The sequence below is a fragment of the Salmo trutta genome, chromosome 28 (genome assembly GCF_901001165.1).
Source record: "Salmo trutta chromosome 28, fSalTru1.1, whole genome shotgun sequence".
In the NCBI taxonomy this organism is placed as follows: Eukaryota; Metazoa; Chordata; class Actinopteri; order Salmoniformes; family Salmonidae; genus Salmo; species Salmo trutta.
The window spans coordinates 41,610,821-41,635,822 of NC_042984.1; the positions used below are offsets into that span (position 1 = coordinate 41,610,821).

General features: G+C 44.4%; 1 protein-coding gene across 2 annotated transcripts in view; it reads right to left on the bottom strand.

Moving 5' to 3' along the window:
* The window catches only part of LOC115166262 (DNA (cytosine-5)-methyltransferase 3B), a 55,561-nt gene that overhangs the window by 18,609 nt on the left and 11,950 nt on the right, over positions 1-25,002 (bottom strand). For both annotated transcript variants that reach the window (XM_029720098.1, XM_029720099.1), the window contains exons 3-16: positions 23,940-24,075; positions 22,859-22,950; positions 21,517-21,693; positions 20,020-20,187; positions 19,298-19,456; positions 14,634-14,741; positions 11,908-12,049; positions 9,889-10,011; positions 9,560-9,604; positions 8,568-8,647; positions 6,196-6,308; positions 2,482-2,665; positions 2,172-2,256; positions 1,875-2,020 (exon numbers count right to left, since the gene is read on the bottom strand). In XM_029720098.1, the coding sequence (XP_029575958.1) occupies positions 1,875-2,020; positions 2,172-2,256; positions 2,482-2,665; positions 6,196-6,308; positions 8,568-8,647; positions 9,560-9,604; positions 9,889-10,011; positions 11,908-12,049; positions 14,634-14,741; positions 19,298-19,456; positions 20,020-20,187; positions 21,517-21,693; positions 22,859-22,950; positions 23,940-24,075 (1,758 nt within the window). The remainder of the gene's footprint in view (positions 1-1,874; positions 2,021-2,171; positions 2,257-2,481; positions 2,666-6,195; positions 6,309-8,567; positions 8,648-9,559; positions 9,605-9,888; positions 10,012-11,907; positions 12,050-14,633; positions 14,742-19,297; positions 19,457-20,019; positions 20,188-21,516; positions 21,694-22,858; positions 22,951-23,939; positions 24,076-25,002) is intronic.

Genomic DNA, 25,002 nt, shown 5'->3' on the forward strand with positions numbered 1-25,002 from the left:
GATGGTATTACTAGTTTAACTAGCTTGTCCGGCGTTGCATATAATCAATGCGGTGCCTGTTAATTTTTTATCGAATCACAGCGTACTTCGCCAAACGGGTGATGATTTAACAAAAGTGCATTTGCGAAAAAAGCACAATCTTAGCACCAATGTACCTAACCATAAACATCAATGCCTTTCTTAAAATCAATACACAAGTATATATTTTTTAACCTGCATATTTAGTTAAAAGAAATGTATGTTAGCAGGCAATATTAACTAGAGAAATTGTGTCACTTCTCTTGCGTTCAGTGTAAGCAGAGTCAGGGTATATGCAGCAGTTTGGGCCGTTGCTAACTGTGTGAAGACCATTTCTTCCTAACAAAGACGTAATTAATTTGCCAGAATTGTACATATTTATGACATAACATTGAAGGTTGTGCAATGTAACAGCAATATTTAGACTTATGGATGCCACCCGTTAGATAAAATATGGAACGGATGCCACCCATTAGATAAAATATAACTTCAAGCCTATCAACTCACGAGATTAGGCTGGAAATACTATAGTGCTTATAAGGACATCCAATAGCCAAAGGTATATGAAATACAAATGGTATAGAGAGAAATAGTACTATAAATTCATATACACAACCTAAAACTGGGAATATTGAAGACTCATGTTAAAAGGAACCACCAGCTTTGATATGTTCTCAGCTATTTTACATGGCACATATTACATTTTTACTTTCTTCTCCTTATGTATTATATTAAGTTAATTCAGTATTGTTGCAATTGTCATTATTACAAATATATATATAAAAATTTACCGATTAATCGGTATCGATTAATAGGTCTTCCGTTTCTTGGCAATTTCTCGCATGGAATAGCCTTCATTTCTCAGAACAAGAATATACTGACGAGTTCCAGAAGAACGTTTTTTGTTTCTGGCCATTTTGAGCCTGTAATTAAACCCACAAATGTTGATGCTCCAGATACTCAACTAGTCTACAGAAGGCCAGTTTTATTGCTTCTTTAATCAGCACAACAGTTTTCAGCTGTGCTAACATAATTGCAAACAGGTTTTTTAATGATTAATTAGCCTTTTAAAATGATAAACTTGGATTAGCTAACACAACGTGCCATTGGAACACAGGAGTGATGGTTGCTGATAATGGGCCTCTGTACGCCTATGTAGATATTCCATAAAAAATGAGCTGTTTCCAGCTACAATAGTCATTTACAACATTAACAATGTCTACACTGTATTTCTGATCAATTTTATGTTATTTTAATGGACAAAAAAATGTGCTTTTCTTTCAAAAACAAGGACATTTCTAAGTGACCCTAAACTTTTGAACGGTAGTGTATATGGCTAACTAAGCAGCCCATATGATAGCGCAGTACTTGTAGACAAGTACAGGAAAGCAGCGCCACCGAAGAAAGGAGAAACCAGCGATCAAGCCCGAGTTAGTAAGTAGCCTATATTTGGTAGAGTGCGCACGGTTCGCCTTGCTCCCTCCGACAGTCAAACAAACAGGGAGATTGAGATTTTTTCCTATGAACGTAACACAAAGTAATATAACTTATTACTTTCCACACAAAGTGACATTGTAAAGTAACGCATTACTTTTTGCTAAATATAACGATATTTCGTCATATGTTGAATTAGGAGAAGGAAAAGAAGCACCTGCTTTACACAACAACATAATGAGTCATTGGGGAACGGATTGGATCTTTGCTTTAGAGACAACCCTAGTACTCTACTCTCCCCTCTCTCACCCCTCCCTCTATATGATTTAACTCAGATTCAATTTGTTCTGCCCACCCATATGTAAAGACTGTGAAAAGAGAAGAGAGAGAGAGAAAGAGGGAGGGAGATTTGATCTGCTTACGTTCTTCCTGGAGATGTTGCGCACATCATGCACATACTGGATTCTTCCTTCATGTCGGACGACGCCCACCGATATGGAATCTTCACACACCTCTGACGCAATATAATGGTCCACTTTGAATCCTAGGTCTCGTAGCACTAAGTATCCTAAACACACACCAGGTAAACATACGTCAAGATATTTTTTTTACGGGTTCTGAATACTAAACTTGAGTAATGCATTGACACCTATGCGTGTGCGTGCGCACACACACACACACACACACACACACACACACACACACACACACACACTTACCAGTGGCGATGCCATCGAACAGTGAGAGCACGCGGATGGGGCGCCTCTGTTCTGCAGGGACAGCCCGGTAGATCTTTGGGCTTTCCTGAGAAACATATAGACCAAATCAAAATGTTTATATAAACAAACACAGACACTGTATGTACTGTAGTAATGTCGCTAGGAGTGGGACCCTGAAGTTTTCCTGACCCTGTGACCTGACCAAGAAGAACGGCAGGCCCTAGATACTGTATGAGCTAAGTTAGTTTGGCCTCGGTACTGGGACAAGGTCAATGTGAGGAGTTAACTAAAGCATCTTGATGGGACTCACAAACTCCTGGCCGTTGTCGTTGACGAAGAACTCCTGCAGCTTCATGCTCCAGTCGTGGCGTCGTTTCAGCACGCCGTAGTTCTGCAGGGGCTGGCACATGAAGCAGCGCCACGGGTCCAGGTTACGGGCACTGTTCGACGCCCCTGCGCCCACCAGAATGTCCAGACAGTCGACACAGAAACACCTGCAGGGGAGGAGACAGACGGGTGTGATAAGGTTGAGGGGGGAGAAGGGGAGATGGACGAGTAGGGGAGGGGAGAGGGGGAAGGAAGGGGTGGAGGGAAGGCAGGGGGAGAGAGGGATATGGGGAAGGGAGTGGGGGAAGGGGAGGGAGGGAGAAGGGAGGAAAGGCAGGGAGTGAGAGGGATATATGGGGGAGGGGAGAAAGGGATATGTGGGGGAAGGGGAGAGAGAGATATGGGGGGAAGGGGAGAGAGAGATATGGGGGGAGGGGGGAGAGAGAGATATGGGGGGAAGGGGAGAGAGAGATAGGATATGGGGCAGGGGGAGAGAGAGATATGGGGGGAAGGGGGAGAGAGAGATATGGGGGGAGGGGGAGATATGGGGCAGGGGGAGAGAGAGATATGGGGGGAGGGGGAGAGAGAGATATGGGGGGAAGGGGAGAGAGAGATATGGGGCAGGGGGAGAGAGATATGGGGGGAAGGGGAGAGAGAGATATGGGGGAGGGGGAGAGAGAGATATGGGGGGAAGGGGAGAGAGATATGGAGGGGAAGGGGAGAGAGAGATATGGGGGGAGGGGAGAGAGATATGGGGGGAAGGGGAGAGAGAGATATGGGGGGAGGGGGGAGAGAGAGATATGGGGGAAGGGGAGAGAGAGATATGGGGGGAAGGGGAGAGAGAGATTTGGGGGGGAGGGGGAGAGAGAGATATGGGGGGAAGGGGAGAGAGAGATATGGGGGGAAGGGGAGAGAGAGATTGGGGGGGAAGGGGAGAGAGAGATATGGGGGGAAGGGGGAGAGAGAGATATGGGGGGAAGGGGAGAGAGAGATATGGGGGGAAGGGGAGAGAGAGATATGGGGGGAAGGGGAGAGAGAGATATGGGGGGAAGGGGAGAGAGAGATATGGGGGAAGGGGAGAGAGAGATATGGGGGGGAAGGGGAGAGAGAGATATGGGGGGAAGGGGAGAGAGAGATATGGGGGGAGGGGGAGAGAGAGATATGGGGGGAAGGGGAGAGAGAGATATGGGGGGAGGGGGGAGAGAGAGATATGGGGGAAGGGGAGAGAGAGATATGGGGGAGGGGGAGATATGGGGGAAGGGGAGAGAGAGATATGGGGGGAAGGGGAGAGAGAGATTTGGGGGGGAGGGGGAGAGAGAGATATGGGGGGAAGGGGAGAGAGAGATATGGGGGGGAAGGGGAGAGAGAGATATGGGGGGAAGGGGAGAGAGAGATATGGGGGGAAGGGGAGAGAGAGATATGGGGGGGAGGGGAGAGAGAGATATGGGGGAAGGGGAGAGAGAGATATGGGGGAGGGGGAGATATGGGGGAAGGGGAGAGAGAGATATGGGGGGAGGGGGAGAGAGAGATATGGGGGGAAGGGGAGAGAGAGATATGGGGGGAGGGGAGAGAGAGATATGGGGGGAGGGGGAGAGAGAGATATGGGGGGAAGGGGAGAGAGAGATATGGGGGAGGGGGAGATATGGGGGAAGGGGAGAGAGAGATATGGGGGGAGGGGGAGAGAGAGATATGGGGGGAAGGGGAGAGAGAGATATGGGGGGAGGGGAGAGAGAGATATGGGGGGAGGGGAGAGAGAGATATGGGGGGAAGGGGAGAGAGAGATATGGGGGAAGGGGAGAGAGAGATATGGGGGGAAGGGGAGAGAGAGATATGGGGGGAGGGGGAGAGAGATATATGGGGCAGGGGGAGAGAGAGATATGGGGGGAAGGGGAGAGAGAGATATGGGGGGAGGGGGAGATATGGGGGAAGGGGAGAGAGAGATATGGGGGGAGGGGGGAGAGAGAGATATGGGGGGGAAGGGGAGAGAGAGATATGGGGGGAGGGGAGAGAGAGATATGGGGGGAAGGGGAGAGAGAGATATGGGGGGAAGGGGAGAGAGAGATATGGGGGGAGGGGGAGAGAGAGATATGGGGGGAAGGGGACAGAGATATGGGGGGAGGGGGAGAGAGAGATATGGCGGGAGGGGAGGAAAGATAGGGGGGAGGGGGAGAGATGAAGAGAGAAAGCAGAGATAGAAAGCAGGTGAAACCAGTGGAAATAAAAGGTGACATCGAGAGGAAACATGTACAGTGCCGTGAACAAGTATTTGCCCTCTTTCTGATTTTCTCTATTTTTGTATATTTTTTATACTGAATGTTATCAGATCTTTTACCAAAACCTAATATTGGATAATGTTTACAAATAACCCAAAAAATGTATACCTATTTTATTTATTTATATAATTAACAAAGTTACGCAACAACCAATTCCCTTATGTGAAAAACTCAATAACTGGTTGTGCCACCTTTAGCTGCAATGAATGCAACCAAATGCTTCCTGTAGTTGTTGATCAGTCTCTAATGTCGCTGTGGAGGAATTTTGTCCCAGTCTTGCATGCAGAACTGCTTTAACTCAGCAATATTTGTAGGTTTTCAAGCATGAGCTGCTCGTTTCAAGTCCTGCCACAACATCTCAATTGGGATTAGGTCTGGACTTTGACTAGGCCATTCCAAAACTTCATATTTGTTGCTATTTAACCATTTTCATGTAGACTTGATTGTGTGTTCTGGATCATTGTCTTGCTGCATGACCCAGCTGCGCTTCAGCTTCAGCTCACAGACGGATGGCCTGACATTCTCCTGTAGAATTCTCTGATGCAGAGCAAAATTCATGGTTCCTTCTATTAAGACAAGTCGTCGTCCTGAGGCAGCAGAGCATGCCCAAACCATCCCACTACCACCACCATGCTTGATATGGTATGAGGTTCTTACTGTGGAATTCAGTGTTTGGTTTTCGCCAGGCATAATGAGACCCATGTCGTCCAAAAAGTTATACTTTTGAATCATCTGTCCATAGAACATTCTACCAAGAGTCTTGATGATCATCCAGGTGCTTTTTTTTGGCAAACTTGAGTCAACTTTTCGGATGAGATGGGTCCCATTACGTCTGGCAAAAACCAAACAGTACATTCAGTATAAAAAAATATGTAAAAATAGAAGAAAGAATACTTTTTTACAGCACTGTACATCTAATCAACAGGTTAGAGAGAAAGGAGAGTGAAAGAAAAAGTAGAAGCTGACTGAGAAGGCAGAACGTAAAAGAGGGTAATGAACTAAGATATAGCAGATTACAGTTAAGACGCAGAATATTACACTAATGACACAGTATAGATACAGCTTGTGTCCCAAATAGCACCATATTCCCTAGTGCACTACATTTGACCACAGCCAATAAAGTAGTGCAATGCACTTTTAGAAAAAAAGGGTTCCAAGAGTGTTCTTCAGCTGCCCCCTTTTTTGGTTCCACGTAGAACCCTTTAGGGTTCCATGTAGAAACCTCACTGGAAAGGGTTCTACCTGGAACCCAAAAGGGTTCTTCAAAAGGGTTCTCCTATGGGGACGGCCGAAGAACCTTTTCCGGTTCTAGAAAGCGGCCCTTTTTTCCACTAAGACTGTATAAAAGGGACAAGGGCAGCATTTGGGCCACACTCGTAGAAGATTACAGAGAAACGGTTAATGAGGTGAGTGTTGAGTCCCACCTGCAGCAGTTGGCGTTCCCACACAGTAGCACCTCGCGCCCCCCGCAGCACACCGTGCAGTACGATTGGTAGCCGTCGTCATCATACATGTAGGAGATCTCCAGGTACACGTCCTACCACACGCACGCAACAACACTCATCAACAACAATATCTAGACGCCAGTGTTGATTTACAGAACCAAAAAAATACCACATTTCTTGACACCAGGATCTTTAACCAGTTCGAGCATGTATGGTGATGCAGGAAATCAAACAAGAATGCGAATACAAAGATCCTGTCACGCCCTGACCTGAGAGATCCTTTTTATGTCTCTATTTAGGTTTGGTCAGGGTGTGATTTGGGTGGGCATTCTATGTCTGTTTTTCTATGTTTGGGATTTCTTTGTTTCGGCCGTGTATGGCTCTCAATCAGGAACAGCTGTACATCGTTGTTGCTGATTGGGAGTCATACTTAGGCAGCCTGTTTTTCCTTTGGGTTTTGTGGGTGAATATTTTCCTGTTTAGTTTTTGTAACCTGACAGAACTGTTGCTGGTCGTTTTTTGGTTTATTTTGTAAGTGTTCATTCGGTCCATTAAAATCTTTCAAGATGAACACATCCTCCCCTGCACCTTGGTCTCATTTTGACGTTGGCCGTTACAGATCCACTATATACACAAAAGTATGTGGACACCCCTTCAAATGAGTGGATTTGACTATTTCAGCCACACCTGTTGCTGGTAGGTGTATAAAATCGAGCACACCACCATGCAATCTCTATAGACAAACACTGTCAGTAGAATGGCCTTACTCTAAGAGCTCAGTGGCTTTCAACGTGACACCGTCATAGGATGCCACCTTTCCAACAAGTCAGTTCATCAAATTTCTGCCCTGCTAGAGCTGCCCCGGTCAACTGTAAGTGATGTTATTGTGAAGTGAAACATCTAGAAACAACAACGGCTCAGCCGCGAAGTGGTAGGCCACACAAGCTCACAGAATGGGACCGCCGAGTGCTGAAGCTTGTAGCACATAAAAATCCTCTGTCCTCACTACCGAGTTCCCAAACTGCCTCTGGAAGCAACGTCAGCACAAGAACTGTTCGTCGGGAGCTTCATGAAATGGGTTTCCATGGTCAAGCAGCCGCATACAAGCCTAAGATCACCATGCGCAATGCCAAGCTTTGGCCCGGAGTGGTGTAAAGTTCACCACCATTAGACTCTTGAGCAGTGGAAACACGTTCTCTGGAGTGAAGCTTCACCGTCTGGCAGTCCCGACGGACAAATCTGGGTTTGGCGGATGCCAGGAGAACGCTACCTGCCCGAATGCATAGTGCCATCTGTAAAGTTTGGTGGAGGAGGAATAATGTTCTGGGCCTGTTGTCTGTTTTTCATGGTTCGGTCTAGGCCTCAGTTCCTGGGAAGGGAAATCTTAACATCTGTGTATTTTAAACACAGAGACCAAAGTCCACAGACACAAAGGCACTGCTCTGGGACACATTGTATAACACATTGACAAAGCTGTAAACTGACAACATCACTGCAATTGTACCAGTCACTCACCATGCACCCATTGCACTTAACAAGGGGCTGAACCATAGCTATTTAACTATGATGGAACCGGGCCTATAACAACAAAGCTGCTAATAATAAAGAGAATGCTTGAGCCAATAGTTTCTATAAGAACTTACTGAGACCTTGATAAATATGGATAAAGGCCATTGCTTCAGAAACCCAATAAGATAATGTGATTAGACCTGGGTTTGCAACCCTTACAAATCTTCTAGCTGGGCTTAATTGTGCTTTCCTGGAGCAAATAGAATAGTCACAACGCCACAAACCTTGCCCCTCTGGCACTCCATGCAAGCTAAAGCAAACTCTAAAAGTATCTGCCAGATTTTGAATAGTAATTGAACCCAGGTCAGGATGAGATTACGTCATATGATCATGCAGTGAACATTCACACACCTGTGGTAATGATCTATTGGACTGAAGGTATGTCAATAGAAGCAGTCAGCCAGGCCTGGTATCGATGCTTCTAGTCCCTTACACAAGAGAGACAGGCCTAGGCATGTCTCTCTCTTAAGTTCTGAACACAGTGGTTCTATTAACAAAATAGCTCTTGATGACTTCTGTGGAAAAGTCTTCTTCCAGAGAGCCGCACAAACACGTGAATAAACACCAGCGCAGGGGTTCAGGATCGGATTATATGTTTAGGTAGGTAGGTGTCATTCACCTCAGGGTGTCCTGACTCTTTCAATGGGATCTAGACTCAGTGGTGGCTGGTAAAGATGGCTGTGTGAGACTGATGACAGTGATGACAGTGTAAAGGTAATATAGGTCTATTTCTTGTCAGCGTGCCATTTCTGAATGAGAGGGCAATAGAGAAGTGCACTAACCTTGCATGCTTGGCAAAGGCCTCCTTCAAAAAGTGGGTGGAAGGTTGCCACTCTTGTCTTCCCGCAAGAGAGGCAAAAGTCTGCACGAAACAAATATGAGATAGACGAAGACTTGACGAAAACACTTTTTCGCAGCTCATGTTCAACAGCTACGGTGCCTTCAGACAGTATTCACACCCCTTGACTTTTTCCACATTTTGTTGTGTTACAGCCTGAATTTTAAACGGGTTGAGGTGTTTTTTAGTCACTGGCCTACACACAATACCCCATAAGGTCAAAGTGTTTACATTTTTTTTTTTTTTAAATGAATACAAAATGAAAAGCTGAAATGTCTTGAGTCAATAAATAGTCAACCCCTTTGTTATGGCAAGTCTAAATAAGTTCAGGAGTAAAAATGTGCTTAATAAATTGCATGGACTCACTCTGTGTCCAATAAAAGTGTTTAACATGATTTTTTAAATGACTACCTCAACTCTACCACACACATACAAATATCTGTAAGGTCCCGAGGGTGGAGCAGTGATTTTAAAACACAGATTCAACCACAAAGATCAGGGAGGTTTTCCAATGCCTCGCAAAGAAGGGCACCTATTGGTAGATGGGTAAAAAAAGAAGCAGACATTGAATATCCCTTTGAGTCATTAATTCCACTTTGGATGGTGTATCAATACACCCAGTCACCACAAAGATACAGGTGTCCTTCTTAAGGATTTCACCATGAGGTCAAAGGTTGATTTTAAAATAGTTTAGAGGCTGTTATAGGAGAAAACTGAGGATGGATCAACAACATTGTAGTTACTCCACAATACTAACCTAAATAACAGAAGGAATGGGTGGGTGAGGAAGAAAATAACAATTTAATTCATTTTGAATTCAGGCTGTAACACAACAAAATGTGGAATAAGTCAAGGGGTATGAAAACTTTCTACAATATCTGAAGGCCCTTGTATGTCAACTAGAAAGAAATATCTGAAACTAAAAGGAGAACGTACCTTCTATACTTCTGTTATTCTTCAAAACTTCATGCACCATTTGTTCTGAAGGGCAGAGAGGAGAGAGAGACGCATGCAGGTCAATAATTAAAGACAGGTCTTGAGTCACATGAATAATAACATGCCATAGCAATAAATCACAGACGACTCCAGGATCGTATTCATTGGGGCATAAAGTGTTAGAAAAATGTTGCAACGGAAATGGGAAATTAGTGTTTCTGATAGGACCAATCCAAGTAGTCCCCTCCCTGTTTCTGTTTTCTTCCATTTGGTGACTAATAAATACGACCCTGATAACCCCAGGTTGACCCGTTTGGTTGACCTCTGACCTCGACTGTAGACCTCCTCTGGGCCGCTTTTGGCCTTACACAGGCTGATGCGGGGCCTCTTGGCTGTCGGGAAATACTCTGTCAGACTGACGTCCAAAACCTGGTGGTTCAACGTGTTGCTATCTGGAGAGGACACACAGACACACACACACACACACACACACACACACACACACACACACACACACACACACACACACACACACACACACACACACACACACACACACACACAGACAGACAACCGTCAAAGCATGTAGAAGAAAGTACACTGTACCTAAAATACTCTACAAATATATGTAATATTACTGTATACCAGTTGATATTACTGTGAATTATTGGCCAAGTAATACTGGTCCACTAGACCCGACAAACCCATTGAACCCTTACCTACGGAGTATGGTGGATGACATAATGAAACATACTAAACAGGAGATAACCCTTAACCACCCTAGTGTGAGTACCGGTCTTTTCTGATAACATTCCACTCCTTGTCATTGCAAAAGAGACTGGCCTTTTGGCAATCTCGACGTTCAACATGCGCTGTATTTACGGTGGAGTTGCTCGTTGGTTGTTGGAAATAACATTAATATTATCCAACATGTGGAGCTTCGGAAATAGAATAAGAATTTATAACAAAGTCAAAAACAAACATTTAGCTGTTAGCTAGGCAAGTTGTGGTATTTTTAGGTTTACAATCAAAACTAAGACGACATTTTGTGGTTGGAATTGCAGTATGTATTTAGTTTGAGAATTTCGATGTGAGCTAGCAACTTTGGTCATCACTAGCTACCACAGCCACAAAGTCATAAACCCTATCTATTTCTAACAGTTCTCTTGTTAAAATCTGATTTTAAACCACAGGAGGCTGGTGGCATCTTAATTGGGGAGAACGGGCTAGTGGTAATGGCTGGAGCGGAATCAGTGGAATGATAGCAAATACACATGGTATCCATGTATTTGATGCCTTTCCATTTGATCCATTCCAGCCATTACCATGAGCTGTCCTCCCCTCAGCAGCCTCCACTGTTTTAAACCTAAACCCAACCCTAACCTCAACCCTAACCTTAGCCACACTGCTAACCTTATGCCTAACCCTAACCTTTTCATACATTTTTATGATCTAGGCCATTTTGACTTTGTGGCTGTGGTAACTAGTGGAAACCGGAGCACAGGAAGTGGATTAGCTAAAGGAACAGGTACCTAGGCTATAACCACCCCTCCTCTCTAATGAAATACCAACGTGCCACCATACAGTTAACCGATCATGTGAGAGAGAGAGGAGAGGCAGATTAGGATGCCAAGTAGAGACAGGAATAAATGACGTAAGTCTTCTAATAAAAGTATTTAATTAAAAACGTGTCATATTGATAGAGAGAAAGTAATGGTGGAACTCTTAAATATGTCAGCAACTACTGTCTCAGCACTAACTGGGGCTATCGTTTAAAGCCACAATATGTAACTTTTTGGGGCGATCCGACCAAATTCACATAGAAATATGAGTTATGGATCTGTCACTCTCAAGAAGCAGTAGATCTGTTATATATGCGCTATTTCTATGCTTCCCGTTCATAAATGTTGTTTTTGCGTCTTTTATTTTTCAATTTTGTACACCAGCTTCAAAAAGCTGAAAATATAATATTTTTGGTTATTGAAAATATATTTCACAGCGGTTTAGATGGTACAATAAACTGAAAGCACCTGAACTACTAGAATTTTAGCAACAAAATGGCGGAGCAATTTCTGCATATTGCACCTTTAAGTTGGGTGCTATAACGGCGATCTATTGGACTACATATGTACTTCCTAGGCGCATTCCAAATTACTGTATGATGTGAAAACTAAAACATTGATTCAAGGGATCATTCGCATTTGAGAAGTTTCAACAACAAAACAACTCTAAAAAGTTAACTATCCCTTCAACGTGCCCATATTAGACAAGACAGTACAGGAGGAGTCAAGAGAAAAACCCAGCCATTACATTTAGACCTTATATTGGCTTTGGTTGGTGAGTCTCACCAGGGTTGTCTGTGGGTTTGAGGCCTTCTTGGCCCTTAGGCAGGAAGCCCCCGATGGCCCAGTCCAGCATGGGCTTGACTTGGTCCTCTGGCCCCTCTGATTCACACTGAGGGAACGTCTTCTCAGCACGCAGACTTGCCATCTGAGAGAGGGAAGGGAGGTAGAAGGAGAGAGGGAAGGGAGGTAGAAGGAGAGGAAGGAGGTTAGGGGGAAGAAAATAAGAGAAGGAAGGGAGAGAGAAAGTGAGAGGAGAGGGGGGAAGAAGGCCAGAGAGAAAAATGGAGCTGAGAAGAGATGATTGACAGCCTTGATAAACAAACAGATGATCAGACAGGCAGGTACTCTATACAGACAGTCAAGCACACGAGAGACCAAACAGACCTGGTAGACAGAGACCAAACAGACCTGGTAGACAGAGACCAAACAGACCTGGTAGACAGAGACCAAACAGACCTGGTAGGCAGAGACCAAACAGACCTGGTAGACAGAGACCAAACAGACCTGGTAGACAGAGACCAAACAGACCTGGTAGACAGAGACCAAACAGACCTGGTAGACAGAGACCAAACAGACCTGGTAGGCAGAGACCAAACAGACCTGGTAGACAGAGACCAAACAGACCTGGTAGACAGAGACCAAACAGACCTGGTAGGCAGAGACAACAGACTGAACTAGGCTACTACAAGAAGGGGCTTGTGCTCACAGACAGACAGACAGACAGACAGACAGACAGACAGACAGACAGACAGACAGACAGACAGACAGACAGACAGACAGACAGACAGACAGACAGACAGACAGACAGACAGACAGACAGGACAGACAGACAGACAGACACCTCACTAGACACACAAGTCTTCCTCTCTCTGTCTCGCTCTATCTCACAAAGGCGGACAGGTCATCTCAACCAGAGAAAAGAGTCAAACAAACACAAACACACAAAAGAACAAGACAAGGAGACAAGAACAAGTAGGGTCGGCCCGCTCATTTAGGCAGGATTAGGCAGCATTTTCTGAGCATGGGAATTTTCTGAGCTAAACTGGCCAAGAAGCACCTCCAACAACACATAAAACCTCACATAATTTTGCTAAAAAACAATGACAATTTCTCTCAACCAGTGGCATTATGGGCTTTTTAGGTGAGCGCTGACGCCGCCTTGGGATAAGCAGTACCCACTTTGTCAAAGGCAAGGAAATTAAATATTTATCTCGTCCATTCCCAGCGTGCTTCTCCAGGGTGCTGTTGGAGAGATTCATCTCTGCAGCGCTCAACCAACGTTCCGTCCCAAAAACGATCTAACATAAATCATGTATCAGATATAGCATATGGTAGACAGAGTAGGCTATGCGGCCTTTTCTGTAGTCTACAGGCTGGAGATAAAATGAATGACAATGCAAAGAGACGGAAACATCGTGTTTCTCCGATCGAATAGCCTAACCTAAATGGCGGCCAATCAGATAAAGAACGCGCTGAGATGTTAAACACAGGACAGGTTAAATGGACAATCAGGCTACTCATAACTGCTGCTGTCCAGGCATTTCATCCCGTGGGCTAAATTGCCATGGTCAGTGGTTTCAAGTACGTATCCTTATATTCTTTGACGAGCTGATCATAGCGAAAAAGTAAAATATTGATTCAATATTTTAGCATTTCTCGCTGTATAAACGCATTGCAAATAGGCTCAGGATAACTTCTTTTACATTTTTTTATTTAACCAGGCAAGTCAGTTAAGAACAAACTCTTATTTACAATGACGGCCTAGGAACAGTGGGTTAACTGCCATGTTCAGGGGCAGAATGACAGATTTTAGCCTTATCAGCTCGGGGATTTGATCTAGCAACCTTTTGTTCACTGCCCCATCGCTCTAACCACCAACGCTGACGTCTTCTGGACGTCTTTTGTGGGGTTGTTTTACAAACGGTAGGCCTACCACAAAGATGGACACTCCTCAAATTACATTTCAGGCGACACTGTAGGCCATACCTCAGTAAGCACAGAACGATGCAGTTCAGGCGGCCTGGATTTCCACGTCCACAGAAGATGGTTTTTGGTCCGGTCCGGACCAAATCTGAACCAATCATAGATGGCTATGTTCGGTTTAGATCTGGTGCGGTCTGGCCTTAATTTCAACGTCCACGGACATAGATTTTTGGTCTATAAATTATGTATTGGTCTATAAATTATGTTTTTTCATTCAGAACCAAAAATTAACCTTATTTCAACATCCGGAAAATAAGAATTTTCACCTTTCATTCAGAACCTAAATTTAAGCTAACTTCAAAGTCTGGAAAATATGTATTTTAGACTTCTTTTCAACGTCATGTTGTCTGTCTGTCTGTCTGTCTGTCTGTCTGTCTGTCTGTCTGTCTGTCTGTCTGTCTGTCTGTCTGTCTGAAGATGATTAACAGCTCCTTGTATTGAGAGACTGATAAAGGAACGGCAGGGAAAGCAAGTCCCTGTATTGACTTTATTGTGCAGCTGTCACACACCCACACAGGCAACCACAGTTATATGGCATGCACACAGGCACACACACACACACCTGACATGAAGGAAGATAGGCACTAGGCAGGTAAGTGTTAAACCACACACACACACACCTTCCACCAAATGAAGGAAGGTAGGCACTAGGCAAGTAAGTGTTAAAGCACACACATATAGCCTTTCTCACTCTGTCACATTCTTCTTCATCCCCCCTCCTCCTCCTCCTCCTCTTCCTTCCTTACCTCCAGTGCCTGGAAGATGGCCCTGCGGTAGGATGTCAGCTTGGTGTAGGAGGCCTGGTTGAAGAACTTGGGGAAAGCAGTGATGGAGTCCAGCTTGTCAGCAGACACCTGGAGGAAGGATGATGAGTGGAGATATGGAGGGTTAAACGCTCATTCATTGCTTTACTGTAAAGCAACGTCCGCATTCACATAGGGGGGAATTCCGACACAAGTTAAGCATGGAATTCCCTTTTTTATGCCCTTTTTCTCTCTATGAATATTCTGACCCTTATAACTTCAGCATGAGAAGAGCATGCTATTCACTCGCTATTGGTTTGGGATGTAGATGGAATAATACACATACTCCCTATTCTGACCTTGACTTCATTCCCTAACTAATTCCACCACCTTTACTCGCCAGGAAACTGTAAATAAGGTCTAGCGAACCGACCGGTTCCAAGTGGGGGACAAAAACATCTACACCATTCTCCACGCACTGTCATCTACAACTTGATAAGAGCTAGTGATAAAAACTAGGTAAATGATGAGGGAATTGTAAATATAAATGCTTTAGATCTATTTTAGATCTATTTTAGATCTATTTTACCTTATGATCTCTGGGAAAAAAGGTGAAACTTGTCATATGGCAGCTAACTGAAGCATATCAACATATTAACTTTCCCATAGTAAAGTTTATGAAATGCTGTGCCATTATGCAGCATTTAAATTATACAGCCTTTTAACTTGCAGGGATGGGCACTCTCTAATGTCTTAATTATAGGCTACCGTGACTTTCTCTGTTTCCGATTTCTATCATGTTAAAGATTAGCTATCAGTATCGACTGTCTATCAGTATCGACTGTCGGAAACCAGATATTCAACTGCCAATTTACTATTAGTTCCCTTCAGTTGGTATAGCCTACATTATCATTTAATTACATTGTTTTGTTTACCTTCATTTCCTTCCTCTGTAAACGGTTGTGATGACCTCACAACTGTTTACAGAGGAAGGAAATGAAGGTAAACAAAACAATGTAATTAAATAACATACTGCCAAATTCTCTAAAACGACGTTGGGGCAGCTTATGGTATAGAAATGAACATTCAATTCTCTGGCAACAGCTCTGGTGGACATTCCTCCAGTCAGCATGCCAATTGCACACACCCTCAAAACTTAAGACATCTGTGGCATTGTGTTGTGCTACAAAACTGCACATTTTAAAGTGGCCTCTTATTGTCCCCAGCACAAGGTGCACCCGTGTAATGATCATGCTGTTAAATCAGCTTCTTGATATGCCACACCTGTCAGATGGATGGATTATCTTGGCAAAGAATAAATGCTCACTAACAGGGATATAAAAAATGTGTGCACATTTTCGAGAAATAAGCTTTTTGTGTGTATGGAACATTTCTGGGATTTTTATTTCAGCTCATAAAACACTTTACATGTTGCGTTTATATTTTTGTTCAGTGTAGATGGCTTTCCTTCATTGATCCCTAATTATTCTGAAGCCGGTCGCTCGATATATTCTAGTGAGTCTGTTGACAAAATTTGAACTAAACGATACATGTCATTGGAAACACTTATCTTCCTGTATCTTGTTAGACTACAAAACATAGAGACGTGCCATCATATGTTGATGTTGGGGTGGTGCTGGAGACGATGAATATGTCTTTGAAAAATATGTAGAAAAATTATGACATTTCCCTTTGAAAGAAAAATGTACTGAAAACCCAACTGAATGAAAACTCCACGAGAAAATCTGGTTGGCTAGCAAGTGGGAGGGTTTTCAGCGGTTGAAGGAAATGTATTCAAAGCGAGCAGAGGCGTCACAGGGGCACGTGCCCCCTGAGAATTGTCCTGTTTACAACAACAACAACAAAAATATATATATTGTATCTATTTTTTTTTTTTTTTTTAACTCTGTAATACTACTAGCCACTTATCAATTTTATGAAGTTTGGATTTAGCTAGCCCAGATAGATTCCCAAACTCCAAACCTCAGAACAAGCTACCAAGAAGCCATTTCATGCTGTCACTCAAGTTAGAGTAGCTAGGTGGTCTAACTATCTTAGCTGGCATGTCTGTTGGTAAGGCTGGTAGACTTTAGAAAAGCAAGAAATAACTCATGAATAAGACTCACGTTCCTTTCCATATTTTACACAGATTTTAGAAGAGATGCAAAGAAGCATATTGTTTCAACACAAAAAAATACACTAGTCAGGTGGATACAGACAGCTCAAGAGGTATGATTAATATTTTTGTCACAGAATGAAGCATAATAATTATAGCTCTAGACAGCAGGAAAAAGCTGTTTCAGGTGTTTGAAAAATTCTACAACTTACGAACTGGGGGGTGGCGCACAGCACCCTTCTGGACCCCCCCCCCAGCCATCCTCATGTAGTTTGTGCCCTGTCAAATTCTTGGGGTGCATGATGCCCCTGAGAGCGTGCAAGGTACCCACATCTGCAGAGTGCATTACCCTACTGAATAAGGTAAGTCTGAATACCAAATATTGAGAAGTCCGTAGGAAAGGCCCCAAGCGTCTTATCTACTGTAGGATCAGGTGCCCTGTCCATATAATGTTATCCATTATGGTCTAAAACGGATTCTCGATCAGCAATCCTACTCTGTGTGGCATGAGCCTAGTTTACACCTTGCGTAAATACACGACATGACCAAAAGTATGTGGACACCTGCTCATCGAACATCTCATTCCAAAATCATGGGCATTAATATGGAGTTGTTCCCCCCTTTGCTGCAATAATAGCCTCCACTCTTCTGGGAAGTTTTTCCACTAGATGTTGGAACATTGCTGCAGGGACTTGCTTCCATTCAGCTACAAGAGCATTAGTGAGGTTGGGCGATTAGGCCTGGTTCACAGTCGGCGTTCCAATTAATCCAAAAGGTGTTCAATGGGGTTGAGGTCAGGGTTCTGTGCAGGCCAGTCAAGTTCTTCCACAGCAATATCGACAAACCATTTCTGTATGAACCTCGCTTTGTGCACGGGGGCATTGTCATGCTGAAACAGGAAAGGGCCTTCCCCAAACTGTTGCCACAAAGTTGGAAGCACAGAATCGTCTAGAATGTATTCTGTAGCGTTAAGATCTCTCTTCAGTGGTACTAAGGGACCTAGCCCGAACCATGAAAAACAGCCCAGACCATTATTCCTCCACCAAACTTTACAGTTTGCATTATGTACTTTACAGTTTGCATTGGTCTTCCCTGTGGCTCAGTTGGTAGAGCATGGTGTTTGCAACGCCAGCATGGTGTGTGCAATGCCAGGGTTGTGGGTTCAATTCCCACGGGGGGCCAGTCCCAAAAAAAATGCATGAAATGAAATGTATGCATTCACTACTGTAACTCGCTCTGGATAAGAGCGTCTGCTAAATGACTAAAATGTAAATGTAATATATTCGAGCAAGTAGGGTTCTCCTGGCAACCGCCAAACCCAGATTTGTCTGTCGGACTGCCAGATGGTGAAGCATGATTCATCCTTCCAGAGAACGTGTTTCCACTGCTCCAGAGTCCAATGGTAGCGAGCTTTATACTACTCCAGCCGGCGCTTCGCATTGCGCATAGTGATCTTAGGCTTGTGTGCGGCTGCTCAGCCATGGAAACCCATTCCTGAAGCTCCCAACAAACAGTTATTGTGCTGACGTTGCTTCAAAAGGCAGTTTGGAACTCGGTAGTGAGTGTTAGAACCGAGGACAGACGATTTTTACGCACTACTAGCTTCAGCACTCGGCGGTCCCATTCTGTGAGCTTGTGTGGCCTATCACTTCGCGGCTGAGCCGTTGTTGCTCATAGACGTTTCCACTTCACAGGACAACAAGGGTTGAGCGGGGAAGCTCTAGCAGGGCTCTTCAGTACAGGCCATTCTACTGCCAATGTTTGTCTATGGAGATTGCATGGCTGTGTGCTCGATTTTATACACCTGTCAGCAACGGGTGTGGCTGAAATAGCCAAATCCACTAAGTTGAAGGGGTGTCCACATACTTTTGTATATATAGTGCATGTGGGTTTTATGTTCTGATCAATATGATTCAATCACAATCTGATCAAGATGATTCAATCACAATCTGATCCAGATGACTCAATCACAATCTGATCAAGATGATTCAATCACAATCTGATCAAGATGATTCAAACACAATCTGATCCAGATGATTCAATCACAATCTGATCCAGATGATTCAATCACAATCTGATCCAGATGATTCAATCACAATCTGATCTAGATGTGTCGCATCTACACATGGTATTAAAATGTCTATCTGATGTGTCTGCAGATTTCCTAGTCCCCCCCTGTGTGCAATTTATTTGCATACAGATAATATCTATTTATTTGAAGATAATTATGAAGGCATTGGTGCTACCTGTCAATGACTTTAGAAGCCGGTATAATGACGATTTAAATAGTTTCACCATCTAGATCTGTTTACACTTGATTAATATCCAGATCCAATGCGTACCTAACTATCTCCACAGGGAATGCATCGTCTAAAAATGTGGGCACAACCAGAATGTGGACAAGATCAGGACAAGGACACATGTTAGCACCAAGTATAAACAGGGCTTTTGTGCATGCTGGCCCTGATAATACAGCAGACTTTTTGACAGACTTACGATAACACCCAAAATGTTTCTCTCGCCCAAAACAACCCACTTCCTCAATGCTCACCTCAGAGAACTTGCCGTCGCCGAACCACTGCAGCCACCTCATGCCATGCGTGGCCTGTCGTTTGCCCGTAGCGCGCCAGGTGACCACGATGCCTGGCCACCAGGAGAACCCCTTAATCTTCCCCCACACTAGCTCCCCAATGCCGAAACCCTTGTTGTCCTGCGAGGGGAAGAGAGAGGAGGGGGGACGTTTAGAGGGGTAAAAAGGGGTGTGCGTGTGAGAACTGGATTTGGCGTTTGAGACGAGGGAGGTCTTAGCTTCCATGGGACATGTCAGTGCATAGATACACCGCCAGGTGCACATGATCATAATAGATATACACTACTGCTAGGGGACAGTGGATACGGGTTGGTCTCCAACCACACACTACAAAGACTCAAGTCTTTCTATGAGAATGTTACACTTCATTTACTTCATGTGCCACTGACTAACCACACGCCACCCAGCTGTGTAGAACTGTGAGGTTGCCGGCATCAAAGGATGCAGAGATGTACAAACACACACAGTCAGCCATGCTCCACGCACACACTCTCTCTGCAGGTGGACAAACAGAAGACGGGATGAGAGACCTCTATGATCTTCTCCCCTTCCTTTCTGTTTCACCTTCACTCCCTCTTCTATTGGCCCTATATTCACTTTTTTTTCATTTCTCCCTTCTCTCACCCCCCTCCCCCTCTCTCCCCTTCTTCCTCCTACCCTCTCCTCTATCCCTGTTCAGTTACCTTGTACTCCGGCTGGCAGGCAATCTCTGTGGTATTGGAGATCAGGGAGGTGGAGGAGGTGGAGGTGCTCTGGGCCGAGTCCTTGGAGTCCTGCTCCAGGAGCTCCAGGGAGGGGCCCTCAGGGACCACGGACACCAGGGTCCCGGGGCCGACACCGCAGGCCAGGCTCTGTGGAGCGAGAGAAAGGGGAAGGGAGGGAGATAGGGGGGGGGGGGGGGAAGGCAGGCACAATGCATGAAACGTTAGTTGGGGTGTATTGTATTGCATTAGTCATTACAACCTGTCTAACTACAGTGTAAGTACACAATGTTACCAAGTAACTGTTGAACTTGTATCTGTTTTTTTTGTTTAATTTGGTCCTGATGTTCTCTGCTCTACCCAGCCCTATTTCTTAGCTCCATCAGTGTGTGTTTCAGTCCTCTTGACTCAAATGGACTCCCACACCTACACAGCGAATTCAGACCAACACCTTGAAACCTGCTCAAGTGTTCAATTCTCTTTCCGATTCAGTTAAGATTCTCAGCAGTAACTGAACCAAAGCAACTCTTTATGCAGGTACTGTGACAGAGGGACAGATGGAGAGGGTATGAGAGAGGGGGGGAGAGAGAGAAAGAGACAGCGAGATAGAGAGCGAGGGAGAGCGAGAACGTAAGAGAGTGAAAGAGAGAAGGAGAGCGCAAGAGGGAGAGAGAGAGAGAGAGAGAGAGAGCGAGAGCGAAAGAGAGAGATCCAGAGAGGCGCCAAACGTTGTCGGCGCCGTCACGAAGCGGAGACGGCGAGGACTTAAGTAAGCACTTCTGAAATCTCATCACGTGACGGACTGCAGACAATCCTGTTTTTACTGGCTCTCGCTGCAAAGAAGAGGCTTCAGAAAATAAACACTGAGGAAAAAGTGGTTGAGAGAGAAATAATCACCTCAGCCTTTCAAACAAAGGCAGCACTTACGGTTTCTGTGTGCGTGTTATGTCTCCAAGGATTTGGCTTGGTTTAGCTCTACCTACCCACTCATATCTCCTGTGTGTGTGTGTGTGTGTGTGTGTGTGTGTGTGTCTGTTTGACTGTTTTGAGAGTGACAAGTCATGTTGGATGGTGTGTTTCTACAGGTGCTGACTCGTCATGTCTCAGACAACTGAGAGATGACGCCGAGAGAAACTCGTATTGCCTTGCGAGGCCAAGAGTCAGAGAGACTGCCAAAAGTATGGCTACCTAGTCATGTCATCGCTAATGGGATTGACACAATGTCTTCTTTAATGTCAAATAATGTCTCAGGTACTGTTGGAACCAAGTAAAACATTTATTAGGGGCTGTCAAATTTGAATGAATGAAAAATAGGATTCTGGGGAGGCGTACATGTTTTTTTGTTGTAAATAATGAATTATAATATAAAAGATCAGAGCTGAATATTTTGACAGACTGGATAGGATATGCCCTGGGAGTTATAGTGTCTGTTCATTATGTTTTTGCACATTCAGTCTAGTCTGAATGGTGTGTTCTCACCGGAGAGCTGCTGTGGTGCTCCAGCTTGCTCTGGCATCCTCCTCCTCTCTGCTCGCGGCTGCGCGGTTTGTTGTGAGGGGCCAGCAGACCGGCCTGGAAGATGGTTCTGGGAGAAGGTCTCTGTCTCAGGCCCGAGCCCGACTCCGAGGCCCCCACCCCTGCCACCTTGGCCTTCTGCTGTAGAAAAGACACAACAACCCTTTCACTCAACCAATAGGTACCAGGGGACCAAGATCCAGGCAAACAGCGCCAGAGTCGTGTTTAATGGGGCAAATGTTTTAAAAGAAATCTTAACGGAACACAACAATCTGTGTTCTTATTGGGCAATTTCAGGTATCGCCTCAACGTTTCAAAACGTTTCTACCAACTGTACACAACTCAGGTTTCAGTATTACCAGCCGTGCTTGTCTTGGTTCCAGGATGCAGAAGGAGTGTGAGAAGAGGGTGTCTGGCTACGAGATGATGACAGATGGGTGGTTATATCAAAGCTGAGTTGATACCAGCAATGACCCTATCAGTTAGAACCAGTTAGTCCTGCTGTCTGCCAGACAAGACTGCCAGTTCTTTTGATTTACGGGTCACAGGTATGACAGCGTCTGGGGGAGAGAGCTGGAGCAGTTTGTGCGTGTGTGTGTGTGTGCATCTATCTATATCAGGGTCTTCAACCTTTTCTTGACCAGAGACCCCCTCCCAGGCAAACCGGCGACCCAGGGACGGCCATCATACGTTAGCAAAAATAATTATAACCATCACAAGTCTTGTCTTATCAGGTGAACGCAAGGAGAAGTAATTCACATTTTAAAATGAATAGATTTGGTAGATAGTTTGTCATTATTTTGACCTCCCCACATTATAATTGGAAGAGTAAGTGTAAACTTTAACATAGCCTATTAGCTAGGAAGGTAATGGGCTCAGAGCATTTTCCCTAAGAGCAGCTGTTCAGCTGGTCAAGAAAGCTCAACCAGCAGCCAGCGGCACTTGCAGCCTGTTCCCAGGTGCTTTTTCAAAGCCTTTGTCAGATACGCAAGTGAGTGTAAATGGCTCCAGTGAGTGTAATCAGGAGGTGAGAAAAAAAAAATGTTTGGTTAATTCTGTTGTTGTTAGCGATATTCATAAAAATATTTAAATAAAAAATAAAAAACGGGGGGAAAGAAGATATTTGTCCTGTTTCACTGCATCACGTGGGTAACCTGTACGAGCATGAGGTGTATAATGAAAATGTATTTTTTGCATATCCCAACTCCCCCTGAGACACCCTCGGAGAGTGTGTGTGTGTGTGTGTGTGTGTGTGTGTGTGCGCGTGTCCATGTATGTGTGTCTATGTAGCGTGTGCGAGACTCACCTCACTGTAGGTAGAGTCCCAGCTGCACTCCTCCTCTGAGGACCTCTTCCTAGTTCTCTTTCTGCTGCCTGACAACTGATTCACATCTGAATCTGGAGAGGGGGGGGGCAAGAGGGAGAGAGGGGGGGTGAGAAAGTGAGAGACATGGGATACAAGGTAAGGATGGTGACTTGAGCCATCTGCCTGCTTCCCAGCCAAAACAGCTCAGTAGAATTTGTGCATACATTATAATAATAACAAATAAAACAATAGTTAACTAGGCAAGTCAGTTAGGAACACATTTTTATTTACAATGACGGTCTAGGAACAGTGGGTTAACTGCCTTGTTCAGGAGCAGAACGACAGATTTTTACCTTGTCAGCTCGGGGATTCGATACAGCAACCTTTCAGTTACTGGCCCAACGCTCTAACCACTAGGCTACCTGCCTCCCCAAAATTACGCTGACATTTTGTAACGGATTTTTTTCCGGTTTGGACTTCGGTGAGGGTTTTTTCGGCTGTTCGGACACACAACATTCTTTCTGGAGGCAAGACGAAGTTCGGAGCCGAAGTCTACGCCCCTTCGACTGTGATTGGTCAACAGTAGGGATTCTTCAATAAAGTCTTTGTCATTCAATGAGAGACCACTCATTTTCAGACACCAAACAACTTAGTTAGATGTAAAATAAGATCTCTTCGGCAAAAACTGAAAAATTAATGACAGATTTCTTGAGTTATCTTAGATTAATTTGGACTATTTTGAGGAAGTGTATACTGGTTACGGCGTCTCAAAATGGACAAACAGTACGATTGGTGCCTTTTTCTTGTTTTTCAAGCGAAGGTCTTTCCAGGGAGTGTGCGAGCACACTCAAACTGAAGCATGCTGACGCCTTTATGCAAACACAGGTTTCAGAGAGTGTGTGAGAAGGGTGAGGGTTGAGAGGTGAGAGAATGATGTAACTTAACGTGGTCGGAGAGTGTGATGTGATAACGAGATCAAAGGCCTGAAGTCAACTGAGAGGGGTGAAAGCTTTCCGAGAATGTCCAGTGTGTGTGTGTGTGTGTGTGTGTGTGTGTGTGTGTGTGTGTGTGTGTTCCGGACCTGCAGGTGAGGCAGCATCTCCATTCTGCTTGGGGCTGAACGGGGAGTGCGGTTCGGCCAGGGTGAGCGGGCTGTTCTCATTGGTCATCTCCATGCCACTGTCGTCGGCTGCAGGCATGTCCCCATTCACCTCAGCCTGGAGACGACAGGAGAGGAGCTATCAACACACAGCACTCAACAACACTATGGAAAACCGTAGCAACGGTCAACATTTTTTATTATTATTATTATTTTATTTTAATTTTACAATTCTAATAAATACAACAGTTGGACAATGGATGAAGAAACTCCAAACTTTTAGCATTTTTTTAATCCATCAGATATTGACTGAATTGTAGCACATAAAACATTTTACTGGCATGGACAAATAATGAGGGATTTTGGTGGGAAGGTATTCAATTTATTGTCAAACATTACCTTTTTTTAAATTTTAGAATGCATTCACATATAACTGTTCATATTGTATCTGGTATTGTTTTTATACGGTGTGTTAAAATAAAGAAAATGATATGTGCCTAATTTGCATAAATACAGTGGGCATATTTGCATATATGACTAAATTAACATAAATGGGTGGAACAGGGCTGGAGCCACCAAACACTTGCTCTGTCTACCCTACTTGCACTCACCTGTGTCTAGGCTGCCTCATTAACTACTGTTGTTGTCACAGTCTTTTGCATAATTCAATAGCAGGATACGCTCAGACTAAAAATCAACACGCTTGTCTCTAGATAACACCTATCTAAATATACTTCACATTGTTTGCGAGATCAGACATAATATCACTATAATCCAGGTGTACATTTTAGGAAGTTGCTTTCATTTCAGCGCATATAATTTGAAAGCATTTCATCTGTACTAAATTACTGTTTTGTTAAACTTCACAGAAAATGTACACCCATCAAAATAAAGGTATCTCTCTTCTCTATTTTGTGATGTATGTGTCGAGACGTTGCGTTAAATCCCAGACAAAGCTTTAGCGTTCTTATAGATACAACGGAAAGACACTGTATTCCCTTGAGCCCATTTCAGCCATTACCAGGGTGTGTTTGACAGGTCATTA